At 48.8% G+C, this 11,489-nt stretch overlaps 1 protein-coding gene across 3 annotated transcripts in view; it reads left to right on the top strand.

The window, feature by feature from the left end:
- LOC135808521 (probable ubiquitin carboxyl-terminal hydrolase FAF-X) overlaps window positions 1-7,535 on the top strand; it is a 56,295-nt gene extending 48,760 nt beyond the window's left edge. For 2 of the 3 annotated variants that reach the window (XM_065321718.1, XM_065321717.1), the window contains exons 59-65: window positions 386-494; window positions 745-835; window positions 1,017-1,075; window positions 1,576-1,648; window positions 2,527-2,673; window positions 4,411-5,245; window positions 5,825-7,535. In XM_065321718.1, coding sequence (XP_065177790.1) covers window positions 386-494; window positions 745-835; window positions 1,017-1,075; window positions 1,576-1,648; window positions 2,527-2,673; window positions 4,411-5,226 — 1,295 coding nt within the window. In that variant the 3' untranslated portion in view covers window positions 5,227-5,245; window positions 5,825-7,535. The remainder of the gene's footprint in view (window positions 1-385; window positions 495-744; window positions 836-1,016; window positions 1,076-1,575; window positions 1,649-2,526; window positions 2,674-4,410; window positions 5,246-5,824) is intronic. The other variant, XM_065321719.1, reaches the window with a different exon arrangement.
- Window positions 7,536-11,489: the final 3,954 nt, after the last annotated feature.

The following is an 11,489-nucleotide window of genomic DNA, read 5'->3' as shown; positions in this document are numbered from 1 at the left end:
GTGTCAGCGCAGGGCTTGCGCACACGAACGATCTCCATATGCCATTTCACTCTCCTTGCTTGTATGAATCCCAATAATTTGGTAGCCCCTCGCGGGAGTCTTAGTTTGAATTATTTGAATGGGTGTATCCTCGCCAACAACATCCCGGGGAAATCCCAGCAGACGATTCGCGCATTGTGCCCCGAGCGCAAGTTGGCCGTGACGTGTAAGTGATAGGTCAGTTATATTTTTGCTTGGGTGATTGCTCGAAACGCCAGTTGAGATTTTGTTCTTTGACAGACCAAGAATTGACCGAGTTACAACATGCATGCGTGCGTGTGTATGTGTCTGTGTGTGTGTGTATGTATGCGTGTGTGCGTGTGTATTAACTTTGATCTCCGTTCAGCTCCAAGCGACCGTTCTCTAGGTTTGTTCTCCGTCATACAGCACAACAAGACTCACTATCAGAAGCGTGCTTACCTGTGCCTGAAGTGCTGTGTCACGTTGTTCACCACGTACGTATGCAATGCATCAATGTGCACCGCGCTCACCTCTGTCAATGTCGCCTGTTGTCTTGTCTGTATAGTCACAGAGAGCATCTGCTCTTTGATTGCGTAACAGTGATCCCTGGGTAATCCGGGACTGTCTGCATCATTTAAGTGCATGTTCTGTTGCTGGATAATGTGGAAGGTTGCTCTGCGGTCTGATCTGACTTGCCTGTTACCGCCAACTAAGTGCACGTGTCTGTGCTTTGCTTCGTTGCAGGTGCCCAGTGGCTGTTCAACTCTTTGAAACGGACTTGGCTATTCGCAGCCAGTACACTATGGCGATGGAATGGCTGAATGAGGAGATGAGTGTATGTAGCAGTTATTGATGAACTTCATACGGTGTAGCAGTTATTGTTAGCTCCTAGCAGCTCCTAGCAGCTGCTCCCCGAGTATGTGTTTTATAGTACATTTCTGTGGGTCGTGTGGGTGTGGGTGTGTCTGCGGGTGCGTGTATTGGTGTGTGTGCATGGTGTATTTTGCACTGTACAGCACGCTCATGGAGCTTACACCCAGTGGGCAACTGGACAATCTAACGAGGCTGGCAATGGGTAAGTTTAAGTTATGTGTGTAACACGCAGACATCTACAGTGTTGGTCTTGGTTTGAGCTCGTCTACAGATCTATGGGCATGCCTTGTGTATACACACTGTGTGTGTGTGTGTGTCACTGTGTGTGTGTGTGTGTGTCACTGTGTGTATGTGTGTCACTGTGTGTGTGTGTGTGTGTGTGTGTGCGTGCGTGTGTGTGCGCGCGTTTGTGTGTGTGTGTGTGACATGTGACCGTCTTACGGCAATGTTCAGGACAGGTGTGTGTGTGTGTGTGTGTGTGTGTGTGTGTGTGTGTGTGTGTGTGTGTCTGCCTGCATGTGTTTGCGCACATATTTGGTTGTGTTTTGTGGCATTGGGAGGTACTGCAGTCATCAGGTTGTTGTTGTTGTTGTTGTTTCAAATCTTTATTCGTTGTTGTTGTTGTTGTCGTCGTCGTCGTCGTTGTTGCTTCGATGTGCTCTCACACACTTGTATAATAATGTCGATGTGGTGGTGGTGTAGGTATTATCTGGAGCGCTCAAACAGTGCACGGACCACGCTTGCCAAAGGGCTGGAGTGCTTACCAGCTGGTGAAGTGAGTAACACTGCACTGTCGCTAGTTGTCTTGCCTGCTGCTCCTGCTTGCGCTGCTGCTGCTTGCGCTGCTACTGCTGCTGCTGCGCTTCTGCTGCTGCTGATGTTAATGCCTTTCTTGCCTGGTGTTGCTGCTGCTGCTGCTGACATTGCCATTGTAGCATGTTCTGCACTGCTGTTGGTTGCCTTCTGAACCATTGTTGATTTGTCAATGTTATTTTTGAATAGGGCATAATAATGTTCAGAGTCGGACCCCCTCTTCGGGGCAAAATAGAACATCCACTACTTTTGTATTTTGTTTGTGGTGAAATGGATTTTCAGCCTCTGTGCCGTCGGTTTAGATTTTTGGCTTATTTTGAGAACTAAGTTAGAACTGTAGCCTCCACCCCAAAGACCACGATGGGTGCAGACCAGCAACTGATATGCTGTGCCTCTTCTTGTGCGGCATTGTAGTCCTTTGGGGTATGTTCCGTTCACTTTCTTGGGTTTTCACGGCTATTCACATACAATGGTGGCTGTTCACACACAATGGAGGCTGTTCACACACACTATAGAGGCTGTTCACACACAATGGAGGTGGTGGTAAATTCGTCAACACCTGGAACTATGCTGAGCAAAGTGTTTCCATCGCTCGATTTCATCAAAATTAGAGCTGGACGAAAACGACGTGGGCGTTGCAAAGTCGCTACAGCTTTATAGCAGCACCTGTCTACACACCCCTGGTGCCTCAGTCTTGCCGCCAGCCGTCGTTATTCGCGAGCTGTTGTTATTTGCGAGGTGAAATGCACGCAGTCAAATTGTCACCAGGGTGTTTGTGTCATTAATTATATTCACAAGGCTGACTGTAGGTGTTCCTTTTCCTGATGCCTGTTCTCCCAGGAGCAGCTGACAGATGAAGCCGATACAAGTGCTGACATCTCTGAGGTGATCCCTTCATCACCGCTTCGCCAGGACTCTAACGATGTGATCGGCAGTGGTGAGAACGACAGCGAAGGGGAGATGATCATTCGCGATGATGTTGATGATGTGAGTCTTCTGTGCTGCCCGCTGTCTGTGTCACATTCATCCATGTCTGCTTGCGTTAGAGACATACTGGATGGCGTCCCGTCAGCTGCCGCTGTTGGTTGTCGTAATTATTTTATTCTTGTGATGGGCCAATGGCCTGTGAGAGATAATGTAGTAGGTGTTGCTGCTGCTGCTGCTATTGGTGATGTTGCTGCTGCTGCTATTGGTGATGTTGCTGCTGCTGCTATTGGTGATGTTGCTGCTGCTATTGGTGATGTTGCTGCTGCTATTGGTGATGTTGCTGCTGCTGCTATTGGTGATGTTGCTGCTGCTATTGGTGATGTTGCTGCTGCTGCTATTGGTGATGTTGCTGCTGCTGCTATTGGTGATGTTGCTGCTGCTGCTATTGGTGATGTTGCTGCTGCTGCAATTGGTGATGTTGCTGCTGCTGCTATTGGTGATGTTGCTGCTGCTGCTATTGGTGATGTTGCTGCTGCTGCTATTGGTGATGTTGCTGCTGCTGCTGCTGCTATTGGTGATGTTGCTGCTGCTGCTATTGGTGATGTTGCTGCTGCTGCTGCTATTGGTGGTGTTGCTGCTGCTGCTATTGGTGATGTTGCTGCTGCTGCTATTGGTGATGTTGCAGCTGCTGCTATTGGTGATGTTGCTGCTGCTGCTATTGGTGATGTTGCTGCTGCTGCTGCTATTGGTGATGTTGCTGCTGCTGCTGCTATTGGTGATGTTGCTGCTGCTGCTATTGGTGATGTTGCTGCTGCTGCTATTGGTGATGTTGCTGCTGCTGCTGCTATTGGTGGTGTTGCTGCTGCTGCTGCTATTGGTGATGTTGCTGCTGCTGCTGCTATTGGTGATGTTGCTGCTGCTGCTATTGGTGATGTTGCTGCTGCTGCTGCTATTGGTGATGTTGCTGCTGCTGCTGCTATTGGTGATGTTGCTGCTGTTGTTGCTGTTGTCGCTACTGTTGATGTTGTTGTTGCTGCTGTTGCTGTTGTTGTCCCTCTGGTTTGAGACCCGTTTCACCCTGCATTGAAATGAGTACGAGACGAAACTCCACTCTGAGCAGCCGTCCTATGAAGAAGCATGCATTAGTGTCAACAAGGATTTTTTCTACAGAGCTTGGGACGGATCCTTGGCTTGAAGCAGATTACAAATTCGCATTCATATTGTGCTTGCTTGTCTTGTAGTCATGGTTGACCGGTTGTTTGTGTGTAAGCTGTTCATGTACTTTCTGGGCAGAAATATCCATTCAGAATTCCATTCCTTTTTGTCCAAAAAGCATTCAACATGTCAATGCCTGCTTTAGCAGCTATTTGCCCGCCTTTTCAGTAGGTTTCATTCTTCGCGGGTGGAACTTTGACAGAACTAAGCCCTTTGTTGGAGGTGAACGAAATGCTTTATAGATTTTAAAAAAGAAGGAGAAGGACAAAAATGGTACTGGTTATGACTAACTGTCCACCAATGTAACCAGATCATATACAGTCAGCAAGTGCAACGAAAAGGCACGAAACTGACAGGGAGTACTGAGACATTCAACGACCTGACACCTAACACTTCTAAGAGGTGTAAACTGACAACCTTCCAACTTGGAAGGCTCAGGTTGTCCTTCTCCTTTTTTTATTATCCATGATTATCCATGATTACGTGGGCTCACCATCCGAGTTCAGAAATGCTTCTTCAGTAATGTATTGGTAACCGACACTAAGCAATTAAGCATTATTGTTTCTGACGTACGTGTCACAGGCCCTTAAAGACGGAGGTACTATCGAAGACCTCCTGCGCAGATACACGGCGTTGTCTGTAAGAAACTTTACTTCTGTCAAGAGCAGTAGAGGAGGAGATGGCGAGACTGAAGATCTGTACGATTACTACGAGGAGGAGGAGGAGGAAGTCACAGGCACTGACGACGAGGAAGAGGACACTGGCAATGGCGAGGAAGAGGAAGGCACTGACGATGGCGATAATCAAGTTGGCACTGGCATTGACTCAAACGGCATTGACGCAAACGGCGATGACTCAAACGGCCTAGACGACTTCATTGATGCTATGAATAAGATAAGACCGACAGTAACAGCAAAACTCAACGCCTGGCACGGGAGCGTCAACAGTACTAGTAGTGGAAGCGTGGCTTCTTCTTGCAAGCCAAAGCCCTCCAGCCCTGCGTCCAGAAGGTGGAGAGTTGCGGAGGCACGAGAACTCTCCGTTTTGAAAGGCCGTGGGAAGAGTCCAGAATCTGATAAAGATAGCACGCGGCGCGAACATGCACCCGAACGCCCGGCGTTCATCATTAGAGAACCTAGACAACCAGAAGGAATACCTGCATTCCCCACTCTTCGGGCTTACAGGCATGCCAGGATGGCAGACCAGGGTGACTATTCGACGCCACTGCCAGTAATTAATGCCCATAGTCGAATTCCCGCCGTGCATCGCTCGTATGACGAGAGCCCCAGGCAGGCGACAGTATCACCGAGCTGCGCGGTGATTGAGGAGACTAACGGCTGCCATCGCCACCACGATGCATCGCCGCCTGAACTGGTGTCCAGCAATGACTCTGAGTGACTGTGTTGTGCCACTGCTGGTAGGGCTGTGCTGTCAAGTGTTGAGTTCTGCAGCATCCCTGCTGGCTTGGCGTTGTGTTCTTTACTACTCCTCTTCGCCAGCTAGCCTCCTCTCGGAGAACCGCATGAGTAGCATGCGTCATTTTACCGAATGGAGTACATGGTCAACAGTACAACTTCACATGCACTTGACCCCCCCCCCCCCCACACACACACACACCACACGCGCGCGCGCGCGCGCGCGCGCACACACACACACACACACACCTTGACCTTGGCATACAGCTGCCCTTGTGAGGAGGGGAACAAAGGGGGTAGCATCACGGCTTCGTTGCAGAACATCACTAATCGACTAAATCTAGCCTATCATCCGCTGGCTGTTGGCGTATACCACCGTAGTCTTCACATCTCTATGCCTGCGCCGCGTATTGTGTTGGGTTCTTCTTTTCTCTGTCTTCCTGCTTCAAGCCACCACATGGATTGTATGAGGTTGCTGCACCTTCTCGTACATGCACATCAACATGCTCCCCTTTCCACTGGGGCGTGTGCTGATTTAATATTTTTGTGTGCCTGTCTGTCTTTTTCTATTCCCACTGCAGTCTCCAATTGACACTACTCCACAGTCGTTCGTCGATAGCAAGGAATCGGAGGAGAATGGAAGAAATGTACGCTAGCCACCGGCACCGCTTTATCCTGTGCTCTCTCTCTCTCTCTCTCTCTCTCTCTCTCTCTCTCTCTCTCTCTCTCTCTCTCCCTCTCCCTCTCTCTCTCTCCCTTCTCTCTCTCTCTCTCTCTCTCTCTCTCTCTCTCTCTCTCTCTCTCTCTCTCTCTCTCTCTCTCTCTCTCTCTCTCTCTCTCTCAGGCCCATATTTCTTCGTGCGGTGCCCTGGATTTTATGTGTTGTGTGCCGTGGCGGCTTAGTGTGACTGCTGCTGCTGCTGGTCAGAGATGGGTGTGAAATGGTGTGTCAGGTAAGCCTGGCCGCTAATACTGCCGCCCGACGCTCACTGGCTTTGTACCGGTTCTGCCCCCCCCCCCCCATGCTGTGTCTGCTTGCCTTGCGCCATGTCCACCCTAGTTACACAGCCGCACAGTGGGCACACACAGGCGTGCACAGGCGTCCCTTTAGCAGCTGTCACTGCAGCTTGCTTGCCGCCGTCACCGCAACTTTGGTCTATTTTGTTCTCCGGTGAGTCATCGGTGGACATTGTTTTAGTTTTGTCATTTTTTGAAGTTGCTTACATGACAAACGCTGCTGCATATTGCCCCTTTCCCCTACCTACAAGTAGTTGTGCACACACATACACACACGCACACTCATACGTATACTTTCTCAGCTGCCCGCCGTGTGTCTATGCAACGGAGCTGCAGTGCCGGCAGTGGCGGCGCACAACGCTTCTCCCCTAGTCCTTGTACGTTTCCTTCGCATGTGTTCTTACCATTTTCTTGTTCGTTTTATTCTAGGGTGAGATGTTGTTTGCTGCTCCATGCGCGCGCGCGTACAGTAACAATGCCAGCCATTAGTGGGTGCAGGCATTGTGCATGCTGTGCATCGCTCTGGTCGTCATATCTGATCAGTTGTTGTTGTTTGTTCAGCCGGGGCTCTGGGTCATGCTGCCATGACTTCTTACTTGTCGTCCCACATCAGCCCCCCCCCCCCCCCTTCTTCCCTAGCTCATATGTACATTTTATCATCCACTATCTTATGCCATTTCTGTGGAACTGTTGCTCGTCCTGTTATTCGTTGCTTCGCTTGCTTGCAGCACCTACTATGTGTATTTTATTATAACCCATGACTCCCCTTGTGCCATTTTTCGGTTACTTTTTTTTAACCCAACTGCTTGTACAAAATCATACTGATGCGAGTCTCTTGTTGGCGGTCCCATGCATGCAGCAGGGCGACTGCAGTTTTACTTCCTACCACTACTACCCTGTTATAACCAAGCATTCTCTAGCTCTTATGTTGCTCTAGATCTGTCGTCACTGACGCCTGCTGCCAGGTGCAGGTTTCCTTGCTTCCCTTATCTTCTTCTTCTTGTCATATATTTCCCCGTGGACTTGTTTTCTTGCCATCGGTGTTGGCGTTGTTCCGTCATCTTAAATCTAGTAGTTCTATTTAGCTGTTGAAGCACGCTGTCTGCTCGTGTCGACATGTTTATGTGTTTTTATCGCGTGGATTTAGTCTGTTTTTGGTCCGTTCAAGAGCGTTGTTCTGGCTCTAGTGCGAGCAGGCCATGACCACCATTACACATGCTTGTCTCCCGTCTCATTTCTTGGCCAAACCGAAAACAATACTTTTAAAATATACAACGTTGCATTGGGGGCATTGCCGGCTTTGTCTGTGTGTTGGGTTTGGATCTGGAAAATGTAAAATTATGGCCATCCCGAACCCTGACCACTCATGAGGAAAGAGAAACGAGCCGGAAAATTCTACCGGAGAAGAAAATCTAAAATTATGGCCATCCCAAACCCCGACCACCATCTTCACTTCTTGTTGTTGTGTTTCTGCATGAGGAAGGAGAAACGAGCCGGAAAATTCTACAGGAGAAGAAAATCTAAAATTCTGGCCATCCCGAACCCCGACCACCATCCCCCTCCTGGAATTAATACTTTTATAGCCTATCCTGGCTCTGAACTTCACACCTGAAATGATTAGTCAACCGCTCTCAGCCAATCAGAGTTCAGCGAGGGTTTTCTTCTTGGCTTGCTGATGGCTGAATCCTCGTTGTTTCTGCATGGGGAAGGAGAAGTTTGGGATGGCCAGAATTTTAGATTTTCTTCTCCAGTAGAATTTTCCAGCTTACTTCTCCTTCCCCATGCAGAAACAACAAGAGTTCAGCCATCAGCAAGTGAAGAAGAAAACCCTCGCTGAACTCTGATTGGCTGAGAGGGAGAAGTTTGGGATGGCCAGAATTTTAGATTTTCTTCTCCAGTAGAATTTTCCAGCTTACTTCTCCTTCCCCATGCAGAAACAACAAGAGTTCAGCCATCAGCAAGTGAAGAAGAAAACCCTCGCTGAACTCTGATTGGCTGAGAGGGGTTGACTAATCATTTCAGGTGTGAAGTTCAGAGCCAGGATAGGCTATAAAAGTGATCAGGAGGCGTCCTCCTGCAGAAACAACAAGAGTTCAGCCATCAGTAAGCCAAGAAGAAAACACGAGACGGAAAATTCGACAGGAGAAGAAAATCTAAATTTCTTGCAATCTACATTTGTGGACAGAGACCCGACCCGTGAGCTGAACACAGCACCTACATGTAGCAATTGAAATGGAAACATGATGCTGCGTATTCCCACTACACAGCCTCCGCAAGCGCACTGCTCCGAAATGGACGTCCCCTGGGTGCGTAGACGTAGTTCATGGCGTGAAACCTTTTTAAAAAGATCCCCACTGCATCACGAGGAGTCGAAACATGGGACACTACCACACTGGCATTTGGTATGGATATTCAATGATCTTACATTCACCTCAGCCATTCACTCATTCAGACGTTATAAATTTGAAGGATTCTCCAATACCTCAATCACATCTTGAATGCCCTCGCAAAATGTCTTCCAACGTGTAAGGTTCGAGGCGGGGTGGAGGTGGGGGACGTGGGGGGGGGCATCAAGACAAAACGAGCTATTCATTAATCTCTCAACAGGTAAACTCCGTGAAAGCACAGTGCTGCTCAATGAAATCCAGTCGTGTCACTCAAGTTTGCACCTTGCATCATTCCGCAGCCCAGTGTTGGCAGGTCTAGGACTGTGCGGCAACGCCCGGCGCAGACTTGAGTGACGCGACTGGATTTCATTGAGCAGCAGTGCAGTTACCGTTGTGCAAAGGTGAACAAGGACTGGAGCACTGCATGGCGCGGCGGCTGTTCACTGATGCAGAGTGCCAACCATGTACTGTAGTTAAGTGTCAAGGGCACAAACAACTGGATGACTATACTCGCGTAATACTAAGTCATGTGTGTTTCGAGTGTTTCGACCCCCGGGCTGCCTATATGCTTGCACACTTGCCCTTGGCCCTGGCCAGGGCTGATTTATACTAATGGTATAGCCCACTGGTATTATGGCATCGCTTGTCTGTGCCGCCATGCTGGGGTCAGCAAGTGAAGACTGCTATCGGGAGCACGCAAAGGCCGCAGATCACATAGAACTTTCAAATCAGGGTTAGAAGGCACATCGTTTCGGGCGCTATGATCTCGTATTGTCTCTCTGTGTGCTACAACACCCTGTGTGCTGCGACTCCCTGTGTGCTACAACACCCTGTGTGCTAACTTATTCGTGCATGGGGTGGAATTTCACTGAGAGAGAGAGAGAGAGAGAGACAGAGAGAGAGAGAGAGAGAGAGAGAGAGAGAGAGAGAGAGAGAGAGAGAGAGAGAGAGAGAGAGAGAGAGAGAGAGAGAGAGAGAGAGAGAGAGAGAGAGAGAGAGAGAGAGAGAGAGAGAGAGAGAGAGAGAGAGAGAGAGAGAGAGGGAGAGAGAGAGAAAGAGAGAGAGGGAGAGAGAGAGAGATAAAGAGAGAGAGAGAGAGAGATTGTCAGATAGATAGATGGATTCCCTACATGCACACACGTATGTACACACGCACATGTACACACGCACATGTGCGCGCGCACACACATTACTCATCCGCGGTGTAGAGGGCAGATCCTGAAAAGGATCAGCAGCATTCCAGTCATGGAGAACAACACTTCAAATGGCAAGTTAGGTCCTGTGTAAGGCAAACACATTGAACAAAGAAACAGACACCAATACATACACACAGAGACACACAAGCATGCACACACACACACACACACACACACACACACACACACACACACACACACACACACGCACACACACATAAATTACCTTGGACACTCATGTCTAGTGTGGTAATAGCATGGGGCAAGCGTAGCAATTGGGTGTGTGATGCTTGATGTCACCAACGAAAGTCTGCCCACATTTACACTGGAAAGTCTTCGCTGTGTCAGAAGGAGGGTAATGATGCAAAGAGTTCAGCCTGTTCGGCATAGCATTTTACCATATTTCCTCCAGGATCTCGGTCTCTGTCAGATCAGCTGTTTGTAGCGACATCTTGCTGCACCTTTTGGGGCCATCACCAAGATGCCCGAACAGCAGCTCTCCAAAGAGGACGTATTTTTGGGAGGTCAATGTCCATACTGGCGACATGACCTAGTCCAGAAAGATCATGGTCATCAGCAATTATTATAATTCTATGATTCACAGGGCCGGTGTCACTGGTATGACAAGTACGGCCATGGCCGTACCAGTGTTTGCTAATTCCAATCGCTTCTTTGAAATGTCTTTTGTGTATTTTATCATCGTGGTGGACGTATTAATAGATTTTCCTCGTACGCTTCTGCCAAGAGTCTCTCCCTTATTTGAAGAAACAGTTAAAACTGTTTCTCTTGTGCAGTGCGGTATGCAGCTGCTGGGCTAGCTACACATCTAATGTACTAAAGTAAAGGGATTGTGTATCTGAAACAACCAGATACATGTCTGATGTATAGGGCAGCTAGAGGCGTGTCCTCTCGCGACACTGAAATCAGTGGACAGGGGGAAACAATGTGCACAGGCCGCATGCATGTAGCCAACCTGGGGCCATACTACCCCCTCAGGAGCCAGTGGCTCTGAGCCGGACTTATGACTTATGGGCCAGCCGCCTGCACTCACAGCAGTACTGCATCAGGCTGTACCAGTCGCTAATATCCTTTTTCTCGGAGGTCATGAACAATGGTTTAATGCTAGCGCTTCTCTTACCCAAGGCGAGGTTGTTTCCGTCAGTAGTTTAGCAAACAAGTCATTACTTTGGTACACGGTATTACTTGCAGCAAACTACAACCGTCTAATCTAAGTTAGCTCAGTTGTGGGAAACAGTGCACGGCAGAAAACTACAGACAACGGACAGGGAGATGAATACCAACGGCGCAGCAAACCAGATGCAATCCTTTCTAAATTTCTCTATGCCTTTGTCGGCCTGTCCGAGTTGATTGTGTGTCGTACACAGATGTACTGCAGCAGACCCTTCAGCAAGGCAGCCTCTCCAGTGTTGAAGGCATTGTGACGTTGATCTATAATCAACTTGTGGGTGGCAAGGGAACTGAATCCGACCTCCCGAGCCACACATTCTGCTGCATCTGCTCACAGAAACACTACAGTCCAGGGAGTCGTGTATATACGACTCCCTGCTACAGTCCTATCAAAAATAGTCCCGCTGGATTTTGAAAGCCCGATTTTGGCCGAATCGAGGCTAAGAAAGACCTTTTTT

Source organism: Sycon ciliatum, chromosome 2 (genome assembly GCF_964019385.1).
Source record: "Sycon ciliatum chromosome 2, ocSycCili1.1, whole genome shotgun sequence".
Classification (NCBI taxonomy): Eukaryota; Metazoa; Porifera; class Calcarea; order Leucosolenida; family Sycettidae; genus Sycon; species Sycon ciliatum.
This window is presented reverse-complemented; position numbering and strand designations above follow the sequence as displayed.